The 26,719-nt window shown below is 39.9% G+C and overlaps 1 protein-coding gene across 1 annotated transcript in view; it reads right to left on the bottom strand.

Annotated features, from left to right (window-relative positions):
* The window catches only part of HAO1 (hydroxyacid oxidase 1), a 61,613-nt gene that overhangs the window by 9,787 nt on the left and 25,107 nt on the right, over window positions 1-26,719 (bottom strand). The window contains exons 3-5 of the mRNA XM_070421445.1: window positions 20,831-21,086; window positions 13,776-13,951; window positions 2,775-2,866 (exon numbers count right to left, since the gene is read on the bottom strand). Of these exons, the coding sequence (XP_070277546.1) occupies window positions 2,775-2,866; window positions 13,776-13,951; window positions 20,831-21,086 (524 nt within the window). The remainder of the gene's footprint in view (window positions 1-2,774; window positions 2,867-13,775; window positions 13,952-20,830; window positions 21,087-26,719) is intronic.

Raw genomic sequence — 26,719 nt, 5'->3', positions numbered from 1 at the left:
AATTAAATCAAACCTGCTAGTTCAATAAAACAATAACCCACTTCCACTTGACTAAATTACTCATTCTATTCTACTTCCAGTTGTTTGAATCAACTGGTCATCCCAATGAAAGGCTTTCATTATAGCAACTATGACTGAATGATTCTGACAAAAGGGGGAAAATACATATGGTGGTCCAGATCAGAGATGGTGGTCTGAAAAGTCCATCCAAATGGTTTGGTAAACATATTTTTTTAGTTTTGTTACATAATCTTAGCTTACTTTGCCTATAATAAATCAGATTTTAGGATAAAAGGTGAAGAGATTAGCCAAAGAAGTATAGTCACGAAAGAAATAATGTAATGATGTTTAAACTTTAACAAATGAGAAAAACTAAGGTTTAGAATAGAAATTGATGCCCTCTGCCCTGTTGTAATTCGGGCCCTTCTCTCTTCCCTTGGCCACCTAACTGATCTTCCTGCCTCCTGTCGTGCCAAAATCCAATTTCTAAGATTCATTGCTGCTAAATCAAGGCGCTTCTATTGTATATCCAATGACTCCTCATATGGAAGAAAATCCTCCTCCCTGACCTGTCCACACCAACCAGACACTGCAAACAAAATGGATTACTTGAAATTCCCCAAACATAGCCCATTCCACATTTAGGCTCACACCTCTAAAAGCAGGGGTCCACATGGAGACAGAGCAGAGGTGCAAGGCAACAGCAAAACCATTGCCTCATCTAAAAGAATTGTGGCCGAGTTCCCACAAATGGACAACATGGAAGATAACTACTTTTAAATACCACACCCACTCTAGCTCCTGACCCCATTCTGGATATGGATCCATGAAATTCACTCCAGGATATGTGTCTATCTTCATGACTTTTTACCTATTTCTGGGCCCCTAATTCTTGATCTCAAAATCTGCCCCAGTGCCTCTATTGATCTTGGGGTTAACTGCTCTCCTTTATAGTTTTAACTCAGTACCACACTTTTCCAGCCAATTTGGTTTACTTTTATATCTAGACTAGAGGTCTGGTGCACAAAATTCGTGCACAGAGGGAGGCTGTCCCTCAGCCCAGCCTGTACCATCTCCAATCTGGGATCCCCTTCACAATCCAGGATCTCTGGCTCCTAACCACTCGCCTGCTGCCAGCCTGATTGCCCCTAACCACCTGTGCCAGCCTGACTGATCACCCTGATCACCACCTAACTGCCCTCCCTTGCCGGCCTGATTGACCCCAACTGCCCTCCCTGCCAGGCTGATCACCTCCAACTGCCCTCCCCTGGCAGCCTAATCACCCCCTAACTACTTGCTCCCCCACACCAGCCTGATCTCACCCCTAATTGCTTACTCCCCTGTGCCGGCCTGATCTCGCCTCTAACTGCTTGCTCCCCTGCCAGCCTGATCACTCCTAACCACCTCTGCCTCGGCCCCCACCACCGTGGCTTTGTCCGGAAGGAATTCGGACATCCGGGAGATGTCTGGTCGACCCGGTTTAATTAGCGTATTACCCTTTTATTGGCATACATTTTGGACGCTAATTTGCCTAGCACAGAGTATACAGTGTATAAAAACCACAGATGCACATTGGAATCTCCTGGGTAGCTTTAAATATTACTGGTGCCTCTGCTCCCCATCCCTAGAGATTCTGATGATTGATCTGGGTTGCAGCCTACCTCCCCTCACCTGGGCCATAGGATTTCATCTCCTTTCCCAACCACCTACCATTTCTCTACAGCTTTGAACCCCTATATCCACAAGAAAATGCAGTCTTTCCCTACTTCTGACTTCTTGTCATAGTTATACCAATGATCTCAAATTCCACCAAAGCCTTTTGCAAATACCGCAACTATCTGTTAGCTCCTCTTCTTTGGACTTTTATGTTATAACTAGAGGCCTAGTACATGAAATTCGTGCACTGGAGGAGGGGGGGTGGTCCTCTCAGCCCACCCTGCACCCTCTCCAATCCAGGACCCCTTGGGGGATATTCAACTGCTGGTTTAGGCCTGATCCCGGGGATCGGCCCTAAACCAGCAGTTGGACATCCCTCTCACAATCCTGGACCGCTGGCTCCTAATTGCTCACCTGCCTGCCAACCTGATCGCCCCTCACTGCCTCTGCATGCTGGCCTGATCGCCCCCAACTGCCCCCTCCCTGCCTGCCTAGCCACTTCTAACTGCTCCCCCTGCTGACCTGGTTGCCCCTCATGGACCCCCTGCCGGTCTGGTTGCTCCACACAGCCTGCTGTTCAGTCATTTGGTCATCCCTCTCTAATCACCCTGCCGGCCTGGTTGCCCCAAGCAGCCTGCTGTTCAGTCATTTGGTCGCCCCTCACTAACCCCCCTGCCGGCCTGATCATCCCATGCAGCCTGCTTGTTCTGTCGTTTGGTCGTCCCTCACTTACACCCTTGCCGGCCTGGTCGTAGGCAGCCATCTTGTGAGGGCATGGGGGTTAACTTGCATATTACCTCTTTATTATATAGGATAATTTCTTTTGCACTTTCATTTATATTATACCTATCAGTATACCTATGAATACAAGAGTAATCCCTGACCACAAATGATTTATAATTTAACTTTTTTTAGTTTGCAAATAAGCATATTGGACTAATTATCTAATTTAGGTAATTATGTACCCCTAACTTAAAATCTGATATCTCCTATATTTACATATATTTTATCTTGACTGTTCAAAAACATATACAGTGAGGAGGTAGACACAGAGATGATCAAAATTTTGATGGAAATGAGAAACCCGAAAATAAATCTCAGCATTTGCTCTAACTCACAGTGGCTGGCACCCCATCAAGCTGTCGAGCTCCATGATTCGACACCAAGATCCCATCCAAACCATGTTTAACTGCCTCCCTGGCATCATCTCCTAGAAAGAGCAAGACAATCATAATAAGAAAAGACTACTTAACAGAAGGCTTAGGTTTAGAGGTCAAAGCATCAAAATCAAAGGGAACCTGATCTCACACATATATACCTTGCTAGGAACCCGTAGCACAGACATACTAAGGGTTAGATCTAGAATAGCAGATCTATCTTGGTCAAAAAAAGTTAGCAGTCATAACAATTTAATTATAAAATAAAATTATCAATAGACTGTAAATTGACATGCACCTAAATTTATTTATCCTCATAAGGAAGTATTCCTGCTAAGTATGTTTTATTATTAATAAGATCAAACCATTTAGCAGTTAGCAGAATTACTCCTCTACAATTTGTGTGTTTTTTTTTCAATCTTTATTGTTGAAAGTATTACATATGTCCCCTTTTTTCCCCTACAATTTGGATAGCATAAAAGAATGTATAGATCTAGGCTGTTTGGCTCAGTGGATAGAGCATCAGCCTGCACACTGAAGGGTCCTGGGTTTGATTCCGGCAAGGGTACAGGCCCAGGTTGCAGGCTCAATCCCCAGTAGGGGGCAAGCAGGGGTAGCCAATCAATGATTCTCTCTTATCATTGATGTTTCTATCTCTTTCTCCCTTTCCCTTCCTCTCTGAAATTAATAAAAGTTAAAAAATTTTTAAAAAGAATATTTAATTGGCAAGCACTTTAACAGGTAATGAACAACTCTAATTCAAAAACATTATTTAATACAAAGTTATAACTTCAATACTTATTTTAATTTATAACTTCAATACTTATTTTAATTTATAACTTCAATAATTATTTTCATTCTATAATTAAGTGTATTGTACCCATTGAATTACATAAGAATCTAATATTAAAATTTATGTTTCTTCTCTAATTATGCTTCAAAATAGATTGATTTCTAAAAATACAATTTTAAAAGAGATTAACATTCTCTTAAATCAACTTCCAAAATATATTTTATATTTCATATTTGTTATTGTTTTTACAGTTTTGCACCTTATTTTATACATTAGGATTAAAGGAGATGACATAAGGGGGTTACATGAAATCCATTTGTGGTAGATTAGGAGGAAGGAGAAAGCAAAGTGAGCAAATCTCTGGGATTGAATAAAAAGTAGAACAAATAAACACATAATTTTATATTGGTGGGCACAGAATAGTTAACAGTTAACAATTAACATCTATAATAATAAAAGCGTAATATGCTAATTAGACCGGACATCCCTTCCAGACGTCCTTCTGGAAGATCTTCCAGATTAAGCCCGGGCTGCGAGGGAAGCCAGTGCCGGCAGCTGGGGGAAGGAAGGCCTACTCTTGCACGAATTTTGTGCATCGGGTCTCTAGTGATAACAATAATAATGAGGGGTTCTGTGGTCTCCTGCTCTGGTAGGTCTGGAAAAAGCAAATTACCCTGACATTACAAAGATATGTTATCATATATGCAAAAAGTCAACAGACAGGCCCTAGCCAGTTTGGCTCAATGGACAAACCCTTGACCTGCAGACTGAAGGTCTCAGGTTTCTATTCTGGTCAAGGACACTACATACCTAGGTTGCAGGTTCCTTCCTGGCGGGGCTCTGGTCAGGGGGTGTGCAGCAGGCAACCAATTGATGTGTTTCTCTCACACTGATATTTCTCTCTGTTTTCCCTCTCTCTTCTACTCTCTAAAAATCAATGGAAAATATCCTTGGGTGAGGATTAAAAAAAAAAAAAAAGACAACAGACAGGCTCAATTACGGTAAAGATGGACCTTCTTAAAGGAAGATACTGGCCTAGGACATGACTACCCACCATGACTTGCTTTTAGTCAGGAAGTTTAATTTCAGCCCAACCTATGTGGTTACCTTAGGTCTCTGAATTTGTAAGGCCCATCATGCAGGCCTCCTCTGAGCTTGTCAATTTTAGCATGTAGCTCCTTTTCCTCCACACATTTCCCTTTTGGTAATAAATTAATCCAAAAGATGCACTGATGACCAACCATTGATTTGGATAGTGTGGTCCACTGTGCTAGGAAGGCTCATTTCTGAGAAGTTAGCATTTGTCTTGCCGAACAATAGACCACTGAAAATTGGTCAAGACCATAACCTTGGATGGAAGTCAAGGCCAAATTTTTCTCAAAAGTGAAAAGCAGGTAAATGGGAGGCCATCAGGTCTTATGTGCCTTCACTAAGAAAAACACTCTGCATCACTTCTAACCAATATTTTGCTGTTTGTCTCACTTCTCTGTATTTTGCATCTAGTGTAACATTGACTTATAGCTTGAGGGCACACCATATACCTCTTCAGTTTTCATAATCTGACCAACTATATTTTATATTTTAAACTATTATTCTCAGCATGTTCCCAATAACAAACCATTTGCTAACAGAATAATGAAAGTAATGCTAGTTCTCAAGTTTACAAAAATAGTTGGTTCAAGGTTGTAATGAAAATAATAATTTGGGAACTTAAGCAGATGGGTACAGAAAATTGTATATATTTATTAATTCCCAATGGAGATCAAGGGGAGACCTGATTGAGAATAATAAGAAAGATTCACAGGAGAACCTGGAATTCTGATTGTTTTCAAATATTATGCTTAAACACCATTTCCACTCTGTTTCACAGAATACTAGATTTTAAATATTTCCATATTTTAAAGTGATACTAGTATTATTTTTCTTCTAAAGTTATAGGTATATGAAAATGTTAAACCCATGTTTTATGGACTGAATGTGTGCATCCCCCCAAAAGCCCTGGGTTGCAGCCCTAACTTCCAAAGTGATAGTCTTTGGGGAATATTTAAGGTTAGATGAAGTCATGAAGGTGGGGCTCTCTTGATGGTATTAGTACCCTTATAAGAAGAAACCAGAGAACCTGCTCCCCAACCCTTCTATGTCTCCACAAAGAAGAGGTCATGTGAGCACACAGTGAAAAGGGGGCCTCTGAACCCAAGGAGAAAGCCTGCACCAGAGAATAAGCCTGGTGGAACCCTAATCTCAGAGTTCCAGCCTCCTACATTGTAAGAAAATAAATTTCTATTGTTTAGGCCATCCAGTCTGTAGCATTTTGTTATGGCAGCCAAGCTGACTAAGACATCATGTCATCATGTCCTTGTTGCTCTTATCAGATCCAACTTTAATGCTGATGTCAGATCCTTTAATGCTATGACAAACCCTAAAAGGCAATGAAATAGTATGAAAGGTGTTCTGATATATAAGTATCAGTGTTTAGCAACTACTTTCTATGTTATCTATTTGCCTTTAAGCCCGGGTTATTATGTATTTATTATATACTAATAAATCATTGATATTCTACATTTTTTTCATATTAAATATGAAACCTAATGTTTCTAGGAGACTGTTTTGGCTGTTTTATTCCAAGCATGCATTTCATCTTGTGAGATCTTACTGGCAATTTTTGAGTCACTCATAAGGAAAAGGCCCTAGCTTCAAGATTGAAAGATGATGGTTTTCCCAACCCTAATGACTAATTCATATTTTACATTTTTGATGTTGCTTTATATTTGGACCATATGTGTTTTATTACAGCTCTTTCTTTTCCTAGATTTCTAATTGCCTTCCTTTCCTTTTTTTCTCCATTTATCATGAGACTTAAAAAAAATATTTATTGTTGAAAGTATTACAGATGTCCCCCTTTACTCCCCATTGACCCCTTCACCCTGCACACACCCCCAGACCTTCACCAAACTATTGTCTGTGTCCATGGGTTATGCATATATGCATATAATTTCTTTGGTTAATCTCTCCCTACCCCTGACCCATCTTCCCTCTGAGATTCATCAGAGTTTAGAGCAGCAGTTCTCAACCTGTGGGTCACGACACCTTTGGGGGTCGAACGACCCTTTCACAGGGGTCGTCTAAGACCATCGGAAAACACATATATAATTACATATTGTTTTTGTGATTAATCACTATGCTTTAATTATGTTCAATTTGTAACAATGAAATTGGGGGTCACCACAACATGAGGAACTGTATTAAAAGGTCACGGCATTAGGAAAGTTGAGAACCACTGCTTTAAAGTATCCTCAAGTCCTTCAAACCTTTAACTTACTCTAACCTACTTAAAGCACCTTATTTTCCCTCTGAAGACACCTCCCCTCCCCTCTGGCCTTCCTACTCTATCCTGTTCTGATTACTCTGCCTACTGCCACCTCATCCTATAGATTGCTCCTACTCTCTCCGAGTTGCATCTCTTATAGTCAAGTTTATGCATTCATTTGGTTTATGGTCTCCCTTGTTACAGTACATTCCTTTGTAACTTTCTAAACAGAAGAAGCTAAATGTACAGGTCACTTAAATGACTTCTCTTGTGTCTAAATAATTGGATTAGATCCAATATTCTACACTGAAAAATCCTTTTACTTAGGTTCTTAAAGACATTACTCCTTTGTCTTCAAGTGCCCATTGTTGTTGACAAGCAGATTGAAGCAAGTTTGATTCCCATTCCTCTGTAAGTAACGCGTTTTATGTTTCTTCTCTCTCTTTACACACATTTCCCCCTTGAAATTTCATGAGATGTAATAAGCAGTGTTTGTTCTTTCATTGTAGTGGCCTATGTCTCTAGCGTTCAGGCAAGTTTGTCTTTACTAATTTCTTCCCTGTCTCCTTCTTTTACTTTTTTATCTGAAGACCTTGTCAATTGAACACTGGACATTTAAAGGGTTTCCAAGCCTCTCCTTCATTTAATCATATTTTGTTTCTATTTGCCTTGTTGCTGTCTGACATTTTGGGAAATGTCATTAAACCTATTATTCAATTCAAAATTTCATTTTTAATTCAAGAAATTATATTTTTAAAATATTTGGTAGATTCTTTTTATATTCTGGTTTTCTTTTCATGGCAGGCTTTTCTTTATTAGGTATATTTTCAGCTTCTTTTAGTCCATCATTTGGAACTTTTAAATTTATTTTTCTTGTTTTTACAGTGGTTCTCAACCTTCCTAATGCCGCGACCCTTTAATACAGTTCCTCATGTTGTGGTGACCCCCAACCATAAAATTATTTTCATTGCTACTTCATAACTGTAATTTTGCTACTGTTATGAATCATAATGTAAATATCTGATATGCAGGATGTATTTTCATTGTTACAAATTGAACATAATTAAAGCATAGTGATTAATCACAAAAATAATACGTGATTATATATGTGTTTTCCGATGGTCTTAGGCGACCCCTGTGAAAGGGTCGTTCGACCCCCAAAGGGATCGCGACCCACAGGTTGAGAACCGCTGCTCTAGAGTCAACTTTTCTCTAGACTTATCTTGGTCTTTTATGTTTTGACTTTTCTGATATGCCTTATAATGCTAAATCCTCCATTTTTATTTAAGGGAGAAAGGTTGGGGAGTTACTATAGCCTCCTGGGCTATTTTGAAAATCACATTAATTTTTGCCGAGTCTTTGCCTAGAGTAGAAATTCTTTCTTGGAGAATCATGTGGGACAAGGCAAGGAATATTAACTAAGGGACCATTGGACTATGAATTCTTTAAGTGTCAGAATGAGGATAACATCTGTCATACTGTAAATGTTATCCACCCATAGGGTATCCCAGAACCCCAATACATGAACATTTGAAAAATGGCGCTCTAAAGATACAGCCTTACTACAGTGCTATCCAGTAGAACTTTCTCTGATGTCAATTTTCCAGCTCTGCCCAGTTCCACACAGCAGCTACTAGCCACATGTAGCTCTTAAGTAACTGGAATGGTGCAGTGTGACTGAGGAACTGGAACTTTACTTTTATTTAACTTTAATTAACTTAGCCACATTTGGCAAGTGGCTGCCATATCGGACAGATCAGCTTTAATGTGTGCCTGATTTTGCTTAGTCTAATAAAGAGGATTTAAAAAGACTAGGTGTATATATAAATCACCTTAACAAACAATATAAAATATACTTAGAACTGTTGTGGTTTGCTCTGGTTATCTGGTTTTGTGTATGAGTCTCAAGCATCAAATCAAAAGTAAAAACAAAAAGTAAAAATATATGAACTATAATATTTTATGAACCCCATCATTGAGGATGTATGCAGTCCTCCAATTTATACTCAGATGTCTGCCACCATGTAGTTGCAACCTGTGTTTTGAAAAAATTAATATTATCAATAAACAGATCCTCTACAGTATAAAGAAGTGATGAACTGCTTAGGCTTAGTTGTCAGACCACATGGATTTAAATCCCATATCTGCTTGTTATGTAAGTGGCAAGTTATTTCACTTCTCTGCACATCAGTGTTCTGACCCATAAAACAGGGATAGTAATCCACATAAGATTGGTTTGTGGATTAAGTTAATTGAATGATTATTTAGAGTAACATCAGGTAAATATTAACTATTATTATCTTCATCCTCTGGTATGGGAAGCATAAATTTAAATGACAGATAGGTAAAGGAAGATTTATTTGCTGGATGCTTTGGCAAGCCTGAGTTTTATTTATAGCAACAAAATCTTCATTTTAGTAAGGATTAAGATTACAAACAGCCTTTCATTTAAAGAAAGTGCTATTTAAGTAACAGTTTGTTATCTTCTATCATTTCAAGTAACTCCCCATGTTTTTCTAGGCAGTGCTGGGAATGTAGGAAATGGCTTGCTGGGAAGATAGGATCATGAATATCTAGGAAAGAAAGAAGAGAGAGAGAGAGAGAGAGAGAGAGAGAGAGAGAGAGAGAGAGAAAGGAAAGAAGAAGGGAGGGAGGGAGGGAAGGAGGGAGGGAGGGAGGGAGGGAGGGAGGGAGGGAAAGGAAGGAAGATTTCAGTGGACACGAGCCTCTTTTGTTAGCAACTTAAACACTGTCCACAGTTTTACATTTTATGTTAACCTAGAGAGAAAACAATGTTGCCTTAATGAGAGGGTCAAAATGTTCTGATTCAGGAAAATGTTCCTGAGGCTTTGATATTTCCATCAATCCTTAGAGCTTACTACTATGGCATTCCATATTTGTTCATTTGTCAGTCACTACCTTAATTGGGTGCGAACACAGTGGTCAATAGGGAATAGCAGTGTTTGCTATCTTATTAGTGCATTCTTTCTATATGGAATCTAAAATACCAAAGTGAAATGTAAATACTCAAGATTTACCCTCAAGCCCTTGGAGCTTTGGGCGCAGGCCTCTGCGCTACCTTACAGGAGCTTAGTAAGTAAATTCTAGACACAAGGCAGCGTCTGAAACACAATCAGGAGCATGGGAGTGAATGTCCTTGGAGGCTGTCTTTAAAAACGGCACATAGAAAAAAGGCTGGTTAGAGCACAGTTTCTGCAAAACAAAAAGCCATTTTGGAAGTGACAACCTAGTTTTAAAAAGATTTTTAATTAAAAAAACAAACCCTTTAAAACGCATTATGTTTTTGCTCATAAAGGCATTTGCTCATTAGCATGCGTTCTGGCGAAGACCAAGTCCTGTCTCAAATACATGTTTGGAGTTTGTGTTGAAGTTTTCCAAGGGCAGAGTTTAACCACAGCAAGAGATTACATCTTCTCCTCCAAGTTGCTTTCGTTAAAAATGCCATTCTTAAAATGGTGGCAAGGGGAATGTTTTATTGATATCTTTCCAGTTGCCTGTGATTTCACGTGCCCGCGAACATAACCTGTGTCTTTCTGGTAAAAGGTCAATCCCTGGGACTTCTGGATGAAAATCTGTGGAAGAATGAACACTAGAGTTCCCAGAGCCTGCACTGCTGCCCCTGGGTCCCTTCCCCCATACCAAACTGAGCATATGCAGTGTTGTCATAGAAATGATTCTTGTTTGTTAATTAAATGAAATAAGTAGCTACAGAGAAACCAGACAATGTAAACCATACATGCATGAATAAGTTATTTCCTTTCAAATGCCAAATGTCCCAACTCTCTCTTGCTTTTGAGCTCTCTCTAAAGCAATAGGCTCATAGAGTTTTCATAGATTACTCATATAGTTTTTTGTTTGTTTGTTTGTTTTTAATTTTATTTTATTGTTTAAAGTATTAGAAATAGTAGTACATATGTCTCTCTTTTTTTCCCCCATTGACCTTCCCCCGGCCTACCCCCCCCCCCGCCGGCACATGCCCTCATCCCACCCCTCCCAGTGTCTAGTGTCCATTGGTTATGCTTATAAGCATGCATACAAGTCCTTCAGTTGATCTCTTGCCTCCCCCCCTCAACACTCCCCAGCCTTCCCACTGTAATTTGACAGTATGTTCAATGCTTCTCTGCCTCTGTATCTATATAGTTTTCACTGAAGATTTTATTAAATCAACATTTGAGCTATCTACTATGTACAAGACATTATGAAAATGTGTGGAAGCAAATCACATGATCCATGTGGATGAGAATCAATGGTGGTGGTAGTTCTAGGTAAGATGACTGCAGAATGAAGTTCTAGAAGCCAAAATATTTTTTCACATAACACGTGATAGAAAGTCTAAGTCAATAGATTTCCATCATCTCCTAGAGGGCAAAGTTGTAGAAAATGATATATATTTGGGACCTTAAGTTGAAAAGTTAAAAAATTAAATAGCCTCATTCATCTCATTCTTATATTTGTTCCCTATTTTACATGGAAAAATGTGGGACTATACTAAATTTTATTCTTTCTTAGTGTTTTCAAGCCAGTTACCCTAGGCCACCTCTATGATGAGAGTAAATTAAACGCTGGAAACTACACCAATTTTCTAATTCAATTATACCCTCTTACTTATTTCAGGTCAGCCACAGTTACCTCCTGCCTGAGCAACAACAGTTTCTCAAATGTGCTCTGTGATTCCCAGTTTTGCCACATCCATCCACTAGATCCATTACATAAAATGTGATTTTTCTAAAATGCTAATCTGATGAGATTGCTTCCCTGATCAACACTCTTAGCAGTTCTCAAACATCGTAAAGTCTACATTCTCCAATACGGCTTACATGTTTTAAAATTAGTACTCATAGCTGCTTTCTTCTGCCATTATTTTAGTCTAAGAGTCATTTGACCTGATATCATAGCAAAACTCAAGTACCATCTTTCATTCTGAAATGAAACCTTCCTTAGCCCACTCTTATAATTGTTTACACTGTATTTTAAACTCAACCTTATACTGCATAGATTTCTACCTCTGCACTTCTTATTGCACCCAAATTCTGTCTCTCCTACAAGAATAGGGTCAAGGACCTCAGATGATTATTATTTTTTTAATTTTAGCATAATAAATATTTATGTAATGAATGACTAAGTGAATAAATAAGTGAATGGATGAATGGATGAATGAATGAATGAATGAATGAGGCAGAACCTTCAGGGTAATGTTCTTAGGACCTAGACTTGAATGTAGTTACAGGAAGTAGCATTAATAATCGTGGATGACAATATGAATGGGAGTAAGTAAGTGAACCTTGTTTAAAAGTGTCGGTAACACCAGGATAAACTCACTGAAGTTTAATTCTCAGAAACTGAACTAGAACAATGATCAACAGGAAAGAGTATAACAATATTTTGTAAAGCACAGATTAAGACAGATCTGGATTTAAACATATTCCCTCTACTTGAAAGTTTCATTAGGCCCATTCTTTTACTTTTATTAACTTCATTTCTGCATACCTAAGATTAAAAAGATAAAGTCAGTGGTGTGCCTGGAGCTTTATAAATAGGGGCCATGTGACTCACACTTATTCAAATAAAACCTGTAAAAAGGTTTTGATTCTAAATCATTGTTAAGCCTGAGGTAAGTTAATAGAATCTCTCATCCCAGAGCCACTTCCTTAAACATTTCCTTTTAAAATAATATGTTTTTGTCAGTTATCTATTTAGCCATACTGAAAGAAATGTTTTCAAAGGCAAGAAAACATTTTTGCGGGTGAACACATTTACACTCCAAATTATTACAGTCACTGTATCTCCCTGTGGGATTGAATACATGTGGAGACAGGGGAAGTAGTCAACTTCCTTAATACTCAAGGCTTGATAATTAAGGATTTTAATATCTTAGTCAATCATTCTTGTTTTTTTTAAATATATATATTTTTTATTTCAGAGAGGAAGGGAGAGGGAGAGAGAAATAGAAACATCAATGATGAGAGAGAGTCATTGATTGGCTGTCTCCTGCACGCCCCTTACTGGGGATCGAGCCCACAACCAGGGCATGTGCCCTGACCAGGAATCGAACTGGTGACCTCTTGGTTTCTGGGTCAACACTCAACCACTGAGCCACACCAGCCGGGCTTAGTCAATCATTCTTTATAGGGAGGTGACATGGGATTCACCACACTCTGAAATCAGTTCTCGTCATTGTTACTTGGAAGGAACAAGAGAAAAATATTAAGAGGCTCTTAAAACAGGTCTGGTTATTAGAATATCATCCTTGGGGCCCGGCCAGTGTACTCAGTGGTTGAGCATGGACCTATGAACCAGGAGGTCATGGTTCAATTCCCGGTCAGGGCACATGTCCAGTAGGAGGCATGCAGGAGGCAGCTGTCAGTGATTCTCTCTCATCATTGGTGTTCCTATCTCTCTCTCCCTCTTGCTTCCTCTCTGAAATCAAATATATATATACATATATTTTTTTTAAATGTCCTCCTTGGGGCTTCTCATTGGCCTAAGAGCAACTGTTGCAGCTTACAGCCAAAGCAAGACCTTCTGTCTAGAGCTTGTCAAGCTCCATGACTTGATGACAGCTCCAAAAAAAAGAAAAAAACAAAACAAAAAAGGCAACAGTATCCTAATGCTTTAAAATGGGTGACTTCTTGCTTCATGGGAGTCCTGCTCCCTTTCGGTGCATTACCTAAGAATTTGGACATTAGTTACTCACTAACATCAAAAGGGAGAATTGAGAGATGGAATATCTCTTTTGTTGCCCATGTTAATTTTTCCTGATTATTTTCCCTTAAAAATGTCATGATCAGATCCACAAAGGATCATAAAATCAGTGTGACGTCAAGTGGAGAAATAAACAAACCTCTCAAAATTCCTTTGGCAACAATCGGCAGCGACGTCAGCCCCCTCAGCCATTTGATGTCCTCCCAGCTGATGGATGGGTCGATAGCTTTTGCCACGTATGCAGCAAGGCCACTGTTGTCGCCAAAGTGTTCCTTTGGAGAAAATGCTAAATCATTGCTTTCAAAATTTTTCATCCTGAAATAAAGAGAGATATAAAATGAGAAACTCCTCAAAGATATCGTTACAATGGCTCACTCAAAAGAAAAAGAAAAGTTACCCTTTTCACACCCATTGCTTGCTGACTCCTCAACCATCTAGAGCAGTGATTTTCAACCTTTTTCATTCCGTGGCACACATAAGCTAATTACTGACATTCTGTGGCACACCAAAAAATATATTTTTATTGATCTGACAAGAGAAAGTTGGTGTAATTTTGATTCATTCACACTGAACAGCTATTGTTGTGCTGGCTGTTGTCATTTTTTTAAATTTGACAATCTAAGGGAAAAAAGGTCAGTGCCTCTGACTAAATAAATAGTCAGGTATTGCATGTTTTAAAAATTGCCCACTGGTTGAAAATCGCTCATCTATAGGTTGGTTGCAATCATATTTTCCTTTTTTAAATATAGTTTTATTGATTTCAGAGAGGAAGGGAAAGGGAGAGAGAGAGAATCATTGATGGCTGCTTCCTGCAAGCCCCCCGCTGGAGATCGAGCACACAACCCTGCTAGCCAAACTTTTTTTTGGGTAAAAACATAGCTGTACATTGACCTCGGACTTAGTCATAACTCTTTCTTCCCTTGGGCTAGCTCTGCCATTGAATATAGAAAGGATCTTGGGGCCATAACTATAACAATTTTATATAAACCTAGAATTACATAGGCACACTATTTTAAAATTATTTTTAAGAGGATCATAAGATTTCCTTTAATATAAAACTAAGCTTAGTGCTTTTTACATTTTAGTGTACTTTCAGCTAAAATAACTGGTTGAGTAGCTTGGGTGGCATATACTATCAAAGAATATGAACATTCACATCCCACATAACTCTACTCAAGCCATTGGCAAAGTTTTCACGATAAGTATTAAACAGTAAGCTCTATAGTTTCATGGACTTAGGAGGCCCTTATACATCATTGAAAATTCTAGCTCCATCAGAGTCAGACTGGTATCCATCTATTTGTTGAGCCTTGGTATGGATTTTAATACTCGAACATGTCTTTTGTAATCAAACCACTAAAGGTCGTACATTTTATCACAGACTTTGGTCTTCCATTGTCATTCTAACTTGAATTAAGCTAATCTTCTGGTCAAGAAATATATCCGTATTATGGAGAGCTATTCCATTACTTAGAAATGATATTACGTGATATTAAATCCCAAACTTATAAGTAACATTGGTAATAAGTGAAAGGTCTGGTCTGTCACTCCCATAGCAAGACCAGAGGGGGAAAAAAAGAAAAACATCTGTATGTGTATATACTCTGCACAGCACCCACACCCCTCCCAAACAGGCTACAGTGTTTCAGCAGAGGCGGGGTGAAAGGGTGAAATGGATAGGAAAAAACAGAAACATGGATAAAATTATATAAATAACTGTTGTTATTCTTGGACGGTGCAATGCAGATCAACACTTGAATGAATGTTGCCTTACAGAAATTTCAGTGCACAATGAAGCCTTGTTGTTACTCTCAAACGTTGTTCAAAGCCAGAAGCCAAGAAAAAGTTTTCAGATATCTTGACAGGGACCCGCGATGGAGTGTTTTACCAATGGCTCTGAAGAAAACCTCCGTGAATGCTATTTTTATTTGAATTATGACATATACACAAGAAACACTTAAAGCGGCTTCTGATAACCAAAGTATTCCATTTCGCAAGGAAGGAAGGGGGCAACATCCAAATAATAACATGATTACTTATGACTTAATTCTCGAATCCCAATCTATTTAATGACCCAAAGGCAAGGGATAGAATTTCTTCTTTGTAAGGAACTCGTTGTGCCTTGAATGTTCCTCAAATATACTTTTTAATCTAATATAGAAATTATTTTAGCTTTTAGTAAGTTAGCATCATAAAAACAGTAACAACTACTAAAAGAAAGTTAAACATTATTAAATCACCAATGGTAACACCAGCAATAAATATTTTAGAGAAATATGTGATATTATTTTATTATAGTTATTGATAATATGCCATTAAAGATAAAGCTACATGTTCCATAGTGGGAAATAAAATAAAAAATAACAATCAGTAGAGCCTATGATATCAACTCAATATGAGAGAGACAGAGATTCATAATACATACAGGAATTGGTACATGGACCCCTAGCCTTTAATTTTGTGGTTAGGGAAACACTTATATTGAGAATATAGCCCTGCTAATCTCTTCCTCAATGTGGCTGGGCAGTTAAAAGAAAGTTTGAAGGAATGGGTTTTAAGTTTGAGTGCAATCCTTTGCTCAACTTCTTACTAGTCATGTTTTATTGGGTAAATCTCATATGATCGAATACAGTTCTATTTATTGATTCAGCATTACTTATTGAGCACCTACTGTGTGCTAGTGTTTTAGATGTTTAGGGTAGACCAATAAATAAAACAGTCAAAAATCCCTGGCCACATTGAGTTGATATTCTAGCAAGAAGAGACAGAAAATAAAAAATAAATATAATCAATAAGTAATTTATGGAGCAAGTTAGATTATAAGTGCTATAAAAAAATAAATGAAAAGGCCCTAGCAGGGTGGCTCAGTTGGAGAGTTGGAGCATTGTCTCATACACCAAAAGGTTATGGGTTCGATCTCCTGTCAGGGTGTGCAACTGATCAATCTCTCTCTCTCTCTCTCTCTCTCTCTCTCTCTCTCTCTCTTTCTCTCTCTCAATTTCTCCCCCTCCTAAAACTCAATTTTTAAAAAATCTCTGCTGAAGATTTAAATAAATGAATAAATACATTTTAAAAAGTACTGCAGAATAAGAGGTAAGTGAGCAGGTAGAGGGTTGACTTGAAAATAAAATATGGTAATCAAATTTAGCCTCATTGAGAAGCTACCTTGTAGAAGAAATAAGCAGATCGGTGTTATTGGGTATGCTACTTGTTGATGCTATAGCAAAAGATCACAAGCCTAGAGGCTTTAAAATGACACAAACTTATTATATTACAGGTGTGGAGGCCAGACGTCCAGAATGACTCCCACTAGACTATATTCAAGGTGTGGATAGGGCCGTTCTCCTTCCAGCGGCTCTGGGAGAGAATCCCTTTCCTTGCCTGTTCCAGTTTCTAGAGATCACCTATGTTCCCTAACTCCAGATGACATCACTCCAACCTCTGCTTCCATCATCACCTCACCTTCTCTGACTCGGACACTCCTGCCTCCCCCTCATGAAGACCCCTTCGCTGCATTAAGTCTGTGAGATAACCCAGAATAATCTTCCCATCTCAGAGTCAATTTTGCCATGTACATAACATCTTCACAGGTTCCAAGGATTAGGACATGGACATCTTTGGGAGGTCCTCATTCCGTGTAACACAGTTATATTGTGAATGTTCTTCTAACCAAAGAATTCAGAGGCTATTGAGCCATATACCTAGTCCACCTTCACAAATATTTCTCCCCAAATCCTCTCCAAGATCCCCACACATACTGGGTCTCTATTCTGATCTCTACTGTTTATTTTTATTTTGCTTTCCCAATATAAAGACACGTAGACCCATCCCTGATATAAAAACATAGGAAACGTGAAGAAGTGAGCGGTGCGTTGATTTGGGGGAAGGCTATTACAGGCAGAGGGAAGAATCAATTCTGAGGCCCTAAGGCACTAGCACGCCTGGTGTGTTGAAGGAAGAGTAGGGTTGCTAATGTGGCTCAGTGAGTAAAGGGTAGGTGTCATGATTTACCTTGAACATAGTCAATGATTGGAAGCTCCTTTTCTTCTCTTTCATCTGCCCTGGCATTACACCAAAGAGCCAGATCTTTACCCAGAAAAAATGAACTGTCCCCTGGGGTGTGGAGACAGAAAAGGCCCTGCATCAGAGCCTCTGGCACCAGCCTAGGGAACTGGCTTCATTCCTGGGTTCTTCCAAGAGCAGATGAGTATTCTCCTAAACCCGCCTCCCCCCCTCACTTTCAGGAACCTCCGTGCCATGCAGAATGCACACACATGCATGTGTTTTGCATATAGACCAAGCAGAGATTACCAAACTCCTGAACTCTGGCTGGTCCCAGATGCCAAGAGTCAGAACCCTCCCCCACCGTGGCAGAGGAAGTAGCAAGGGCTGGAAGGAGCCACTGCTTTACAGACTCATTCTCCTCTGGATTTCCTGCCTCCCTCGCCTGCCAAACCTCACTCTGCAAAGCCCGGCTTCACCTTCTATGAGTCAGGTCAGCTGCGGAAAGAAACCTGATTTCATATCAGGCTGGAACAGAGGAGCTTTTCGGTTGTATGTGGCCTCAGGCGGAAGCCTGGGCCTCCCATGAGTGGGCTCTGCCTTCGACTGCTGAGTGTGGGCCGCGGGGAAGCCAACCAGAGGAGCTGGCCCGCCTGCAGTCCACCAGGACCAGCAAGGCCAGAGGGCGCTCTGGGGGTGCGGCACCCAGCCCTGGGGTGTTTCCTGCGTTCTCAGTGATCTGGGCGTATTGCTCATTATTTGATCATCTGTAGACAGGAGGTGTGACAAGCCACTCCTGTGCACATGGACAGCTGAAAAGAGCCTCTGTCTCATGGTCTGGTGGGTCATCTGGGTGGGAGCCCGGGAGCAAAGGAAAAAGGGGGAAAGCAAATCCCGCTCCTGACTGAGTAGCGTGGCACCGAAGGAGCAAGACATAGCAGCCAGAAGCAGCAACTGTGTCATCTCCCACGTCTAAGTACCTGCCACTGTGAACACCTTTTGTCATCCAGAGTGAGAAAGTGCTTCCGAAGCTGCAGAAATAACCCTACTGTTGTTGTTATTATTGTTGTTAGTCATATTCACAGGAGGAGGGGAAAAGCAGCAAACTCCTTTTGAAATGGCAAAAGGAAAATAATGAGGAATGTTTCCTGTTAGAAGCCTTGAGTGGCATACTAATTTTAGAAAGTCAAAGGTAATCAAAACAGAGAAATAATGTGAATACAGATCTCATCGTAGGGAAATTTGAAGCCATCTACTTTCTGATGAATTTGGCAAAATGTAGGAATATGTCAGGGGCCTTTTACTTTTATTTTCTTAGAAAGACAGGGTGTCTGGGTAACCCTGATCTGGGAAACAGGAGACAGGTCTGATGGGAGAGCATTTTCTCCTTCTGTCATTGGCCACTGAAGGTACCACAAGCAGAAATAATATCCTAAACCTGCTGGAGGTTGAGAACATTGCACAGCTACTTTACATAGGGCTCAGCAGCAAGATTTGATGCACAATTGTTTATACCCAGTTAGGTACGTACTCAGCAGAGCTATAGGACAGTTGTGTGACACCCAGGACTGCATATGGACTTATGTGCTGGATGTGATATAGCCTATTCTATAACATATGTGGCTTCCAACAGTCTTCGTGACCTTCTATGGAATGCTGATTTGATTTTGAATCTTTCAGATTTGGGAGCTTTTAGAAGGGTTAACGTTACATGTAGCCAGAGTAAGCAACAGCCCATGTAAAATGAGGTCTAGGATCCAAAGAAGGCATCCCTCGCTGTTTCCTATCCTCCCAGGGAGGCTTTGAAATCCCATCATCAAAATGTCTTCCAAGCCCTGACTGGGTTGGCTCAGTGGATGGAGCGTCGGCCTGCGGACTGAAGGGTCACAGGTTTGATTCCGTTCAAGGGCATGTACCCTGGTTGCGGGCACATCCCCAGTAGGAGGCGTGCAGGAGGCAGCTGATCAATGTTTCTCTCTCATCGATGTTTCTAGCTCTCTATCCCTCTCCCTTCCTCTCTGTAAAAATCAATAAAATATACTTTTTAAAAAATGTCTTCCATTACAACTAATATGTTGATTCCTGTTCAAATGCATTTAGCCCTGAGGGTTATCAGTCACACATTGCTATGAACAATCCTTAGAGCAGATTTTGGTGGGAACTGGGGAAGGATAAAATAAAAGGGAAAAGAGATCTGTAGCTTAGGGAGGTTGGGGTCTTTCTTAGTAAACTCCACTGAAGTCCCAGCTTTACTAAAGATTATCCTAATTCTAAATTATTATAGGAAAAAGGACAATTCCCTGCTACTGCACAAGCTGACTGACCTAATGAAAACATCATTGTTCAGCCATAGATTACTAGACACATTGTTTATGCTAATATGAGTGAGTGAATGAATGAATGAACCTGGGAATATATGAATTAATGTTCACCTATGATTATATAGGGATATTTCAGCCCTGGCCAGGTAAGCTCAGTTGGTTAGAGCATCGTCCTGATACACCAAGGTTGCAGGTTCGGTCCCCAATCAAGGCATCTACAAGAGTCAACCAATGAATGCATAAATGGGTGGAACAACAATCAATCTCTCTCTCTCATTCAAATCAATAAATAAATTTAAAAAGAGGGCTATTGCTCAAAGAAGTAGTTGATGAGTGATCAAGCCTGTGGCTTCTTTTGTCTCCACTCTTTAAGTTTTCTTCAATCTTCCTAGCTCAGATACAATGAAAAATAAAAGTTACTAGGTGGTTCTGTGATTTCAACAAGACCTAGGATATTGGGATCACAATAAAATTGTATCCTGGGCTATATTAAGTATCTTCTATCTATATGGCAATTCATATTTCTCCAAGCCCTTAACGTACTCTGATACATAACTGTATTTGACTTTTATAAGTATATGGGCAATTTCTATCCTTCTTTTATAGCTCAAGCATGTGACACCCACTAAATTGGTATGATCTGCTGGAAATTATGGGGATATTTGGCAAGGACACTATCCCTAGAATCCAGACCCTATCAGCCCTAGACAAGATCCCTTTCAACCATACTTGTGGTGCAACATTCTATGAAGAACCAATTCCCTAAGCCACTCACTTGGAAACTAGAGAAAACTTTTGGAACTGGCTCATGACAAGAGCAAAGAGAATTAGAATATCTCAGGGGCCTAGGAGACCAGAGACCGATGGTTACCTGAGTTGTGGTGGCAGCTTGAACCTGTTTCGCACGTCATCAAAGCGGTTGCCCAAATAAGGGGTGTCCACTGTCACAAATATGGCCTTGTAGCCCATCCGCTCGGCCCGCCGCACGAGCTGCTTGGTGACTTCACGGTCCTTGTAGATGTACAGCTGCAGCCAGCGAAGCGCCTCGCCACCGGCCTCTGCCACTTCTTCAATGGAGGAGGTGGCCCAGGAACTCAGCATCATGCCGGTTCCCAGTGACCTGCAGGCTGAGAAAAAAAGAAAGAAAGGAGAAGATCAAGGCAAGCCTAGTATTTTCCCACTCCAAATACTTTAGTTGTAGTTTAAGGGGTAAAGAATCTACAAGGGCAATTTGGCAAAAAGAAGTCAAATCTTTTAAAAGTTAGAAATAAGCATTTTTTCCCACACTCTGTGAATTTATCTTGAAGACAAAAATGAGTCATTTAGCCAAAGGTGTGACAAATATAAGGTAAAAAAGTTGGGGACAATCTGACATCTAACCTTAGGGGGTTGGATATAAAATAGTTCATATTTAAAATGAAATGTACACTCCATTAAAGGTAATATTTTTGTGATCATTAATTTGGTGTCAACTTGCTTAGGCTATGGTAGCCAGATATTGGCTCAAGCATGTCTGGATGTTGCTGTGAAGTTGGTTTTTTTAGATGAGATTCACATTTAAATCAATAAACTTTGAGTAAGGCAAATTACTCTCCATGTGTGGATGGGCCTCATCTAATCAGTCGAAGGCCTTAAGGAAAGGACTGACCTTCCCTGAGGAAGAGGAAATTCTGCCAGCAGTCTTTCGTCAGACTCAAATTGCAACATCAACTTGTCTCTGGATCTCTTTCCTGCCAGCTTACCTTAAAGATTTTAGACTTGCCAGCCTTCACAAGTATATGAGGCAATTTCTTAAACTGTCAGATAGATAGATATTTCTCTCTCTCTCTCTGTATATATATATACATATATATATATATAATTTTAAACTTTTTAAAATGTATCTTTAAAAATTTTTTTAAATTTTGTTAAAGGTATATTCTACCATTTATGTTGCCTTTTAAAATTTTATAAAATACATATACTAGACACTCCAAGTAGAAATAGTTTCCTCACATCCCTTTGGGCAAGATATCAAAAAATGAGCAAATAAATGAAACATTAGATAGATTACTCTAACTATTTATCTCAGAGAACTTGAAAGAACATAGGTAATAATCCTTGCTCTAAAAATAGGTAGTAAAATTGGGGTCAGCTTTAATGGAGGAGAAACTGACATAATGTTTATATGTCATATGCCAAACTTGCCAAGAGACAAATAATAAACATATAAAACTGACTATATGACCCTGAGTCATTCGACTTCTCTGTGTGCCCACCACAGACTCAATGAGAATAAAAGTAGTTGTGCAAGTGACACAGAGGGTGATGATGAGAATCAGGTGACCTGCTGCTTATAAAGCAACTTTAAGAGGTTATAAAGTCTCCATGCTTCTCAAACTTTACTGGACAACCCCCCCGGAGTGTTTGCAAAAACACAGATTGTAAAACCTGCCCCCAGCGATTCTGATTCAGTAGGTCTGAAGTGGGGCCCAAGTACCTGCCTTTGTAACCAGCACCAGGGATGCTGATGTTGCTGGTCCCGGACCACATTTTGATACTGAAGTAGCTGCATTATCATTTGGTGGTAAAATGCTACATTCAAATGATAATAAAATGGATTTTGTTTTCAATACATGTTACTTTTTCTGTGCCTTTTATGGTGTTTCTTATCCCATTCTTCAGATCATAGGCCAGATAATGAAGACCTGCACTGAGGATTATATTGTCTATGTATCACTAATCTGTTCGCTCCAAGTGTTGCTTTGATAATTTCTCTCAGAAGGACTCATGGCTGCAAATGTTGTCCAACAACCCACATCTTATTGGGTAATAAAATATATGACCATCTAGACCAGTGGTTCTCAACCTTCTGGCCCTTTAAATACAGTTCCTCATGTTGTGACCCAGCCATAAAATTATTTTCGTTGCTACTTCATAACTGTAATGTTGCTACTGTTATGAATCATAATGCAAATATCTGATATGCAGCATGGTCTTAGGCGACCACTGTGAAAGGGTCGTTCAACCGCCAAAGGGTTCACGACCCACAGGTTGAGAACCGCTGATCTAGACCATTGTCTGATCTTTACTAAGATTTGTAAATATGGAGAAGCTCAGACCATCACTCCTATTTGGAAGGAACACCAGGGGACATTGATTTCTTGGGTCAGAATCCCCTAACCATCAATCTCCCACCAAGAAATTATGTCCTGAAGAGGATGTGACCTAACAAAGGTCACACGTAGGTGGGCAGCAGAGCGGGAGAAGAACACAGCATGTCTGGCCACTCCCCAATGGGATCTTCCTAGAACTCCCAAGTGCCCAAAAGACTCCCCTGGAATCAAGCATAGATCAATGCGCCTCCAATCCTTCAGGGCCGTGGACAACCAAGAAAGCAGGTTTGCCACATGCCTGAGAGACACTACCAAGCTGCCAACTCTGGGAAAGCATGGAGACTCGGAAAACAGTAGGTAAGGCCTACCACACTGTAAGAGCAGAGTGAGAGTGTGGCTACAGCTAATGGACCATCAAATGTTAGGGCACCGCTTTGTAGTTTACACAAAGGCATCAGCAGCTCAGCCAATAAAGATCAAAAACACTCAAAAGGAGCCTGACCAGCGTGGCTCAGTGTTTGCACATTGACCTATGAACCAGGAGGTCCTGGTTTGATTCCCGGTCAGGCACATGCCTGGGTTGTGGACTCGACCCCCAGTGTGGGGCATGCAGGAGGCAGCTGATTGATGATTCTCGCTCATCATTGTTGTTTCTATCTCTCTCTCCCTCTCCCTTCTTCTCTGAAATCAATAAAAAAAATTTTTTTTAACTCAAAAGGATAATATATATATATTCTATACAGACCATTAAAATCCTACAAACCAATGCATCAAAAATATTTACATCCCCTAAACCATCACACTTGCATGTCAGCGCTCACAAACATTTTGCCCAACATCCTTTGGCATATATGTCCAGAGAAAAGCAAGGCCAGTCCATGCCATCTATTTACCGAGTCTCTCGGCTCCAATACTAATGGCTCCTGATGTTACTGGTGCTAAGTATTTATTTTCCAATTACTTAAATCATAGGAGCTGAAACTTTGAGTCAGGGTCCCCTAAAATTCTAAGTTACCTTGTTTCCAGTTGTAGGCAGTCAGTAAATATTTCGTGACTTGATGAATTTAGTGAGACGTCTTCCTAGATGCCGGGGGAACATCAGAGTCTATGCTGACAATTTAGAAGCTGAGGTTAAGATATTACTCCCAGGGGAGAATAGCAGCAAAACTTAGAAGGATCCATGCTCCCTGGAGCATGTATTACTGAGCACTATGATCCCATTCACTTGTGATTATTTGCTGTGATAAAGTAAAATTACTGATGAATTACATCTATTGTTTTCAACGCAGCTTTATGTTAGAATGAGATCAGGGATCCTGAAATTTGGCAGGAACCATTCGAGAAACTATCATAAATTTGCCTGGTTCCACTAAGGACAGATCTCAGATTAAGTTGGTATGTACCAGAATAGCCATTCTGCTTATTAAAATACTGAAATACTTCCATTCAAATTGGTAAATAACCGCGGCTTTAAAGTAAATAATCCTGCCTCCAGCGTCTCTTCAATGTGCCTGCACTCCAGTCTCTTCCCAAGGAATCCCTGGCATCCTATCCCCAACCCAGCAATTTAAAGGTTAAAACCTAGCAGAGCTGGGGGCATCCAGAGCCCTGTGAGAACACTAGAGAAGCATCTGAAGTTCTCTTCTTTCTTTTTCTTTTTCTTTTTTTTTTTTTAAATATATGTTTATTGATTTCAGAGAGGAAGGGAGAGGGAGAAAGATAGAAATAACAATGATGAGAGAGAATCATTGATCGGCTGCCTCCTGCATACTCCACACTGGGATTGAGCCCACAACCCAGGCATGTGCCCTGACCTGGAATCGAACCATGTCCTACTGGTTCATAAGTCAATGCTCAACCACTGAGCGACACTGGCTGAGCCTGAGGTTCTCTTCTTATTGGTCAGAGCTCTTTGCTGTACTAGTTGCTAAATATTTCAAATGATCACCTTTGCCTAAGATATACGGATATACCCTTCTAGTTGACATTACTCTTTAGGGGCCAAAAATTACAAGCTTTTCAATTTTATGAATGACTTAGCATAGTCAGACTTTGTTAAGAAATTCTAATTAGAGCTATGATAGCTTAGTGCTTGAAAACACACATGTTTTTGAAGTCTGTTTCTCTCCCTATTCATTTCCACAATGAAACTCTGACCTGCTGTTCTGAAAAGCAGCCACTGTCAGATTTTATTTGACAAAGGACAGGGGTCAGCTTGCATTGAGTCCTGTTCCCAATGTGAGGGGCACTCTGCTGCAAGTGGCACTTTGGCAACTCCTGGCAAAACAGAGACCATGTCTGAGGTGACGTTACTAGAAAGGCAAGGCCTGGCTCTTGGGCATGATGAGGTCTCTAATGTTGACCCAAGTCTAAAAATCTTGGCTAACACATCCCGGAGGCTACACCATTAAGTAAACATTGATCCCATATGTCACGACTCCATTTCCTTATTTTCCTTACTTCCACTCACCCTTCTTTTATCATCCCTAACATATATCTTTAAGGGTAGACACCTACATTTTTAATGCTTTAGGTCAGCAACTTTCAAACTTTTTCATCTCATGGCATGCGTACACTAATTGCTAAAATTCTGTGGCACACCAAAAAACATGTTATATTTTTTGCCGATCTGACCAAAAAAAAGGTATAATTTTGATTCGTTTGTACAGGGAAGCTATTGTGCTGCTGGCTGTTGTCATTTTTTATTTGACAATCTAAGGGAAAAGAGGTCAGTGCCCCTGACTAAATAGTCAGGTATTACACATTTAAACATTTTTGTGGCACACCGGTTGAAAATCGCTGCTTTTGATGATATATTCAAATGGTTCATATTTGACATTTCTTTCTCTTCTTTTTTTAGAGTTAACAGTAATACATTATGCCATTGCTATAGGAAAATGCTTCAACACACTCACTAAAAGAGACACTAGTAAGGCATTGAAGCATCAAAGACAAGAACAAGAACATCGAAGATTTTTTATATATAAAACCTAGGAAATAACATCTATATTTTAACATCTATAGAGAGACAACAGGACATAATGGATTGAGAGTCAGAGGCCTGGGCTACAGTCCCAGCCTTGCCATCCACAAGACACATGTCATCTGCAAAATAGCTATGACCGTAGCTGCTGCCCTGTCCTCTCATAGGATTGCTGGAGAGTCCACTGAGACAATGTCTATGGACATTTTCTGTGTAAACTCTAAAGCCATGCATTGTTAAGGGTTACCGAGAAAATGCCTAACACTGTTTGGGAAAAGAAGTCCTACATAGCTTTTAAAATTTTCCTCATTTTGCCAAGGACCTGGATTTCTCAACATCATTATTCAACTTCTCCACACTCAGCTTTCCTCTGTGATGATTTCCATGCTCAAGACACCCAATCCTCTTGTCTCTTGCACATATGGTATCAAAGGCTCACCAACCTAAGGAAGAACACTCTTAAAAGACAGGAGTCTTCTCCAGGCCAAGGGGCTACCTCCTAGGTCCTATGTAGGGAGAGAATGTCAAAGGAGATAATTCCTGCATTCCCAGGGTGCGCATCACTTTGAAAAGCCAGGGACAAAACAACTGCAAGTAATACTGAGGGGCAGCAGAATCAGGCTTCCCCCCACCCCACCCCTACTTCTTATCTGTCTATGGACTTCCATGGCGGGAACTGCAG

The sequence above is a fragment of the Myotis yumanensis genome, unplaced genomic scaffold (assembly GCF_028538775.1).
Source record: "Myotis yumanensis isolate MYYU_CA2020_CCGP unplaced genomic scaffold, mMyoYum1.0.hap1 SCAF_7, whole genome shotgun sequence".
Classification (NCBI taxonomy): domain Eukaryota; kingdom Metazoa; phylum Chordata; class Mammalia; order Chiroptera; family Vespertilionidae; genus Myotis; species Myotis yumanensis.
Note: the sequence above shows the minus strand (reverse complement) of the source record. Positions and strands in the feature narration are given on the sequence as shown.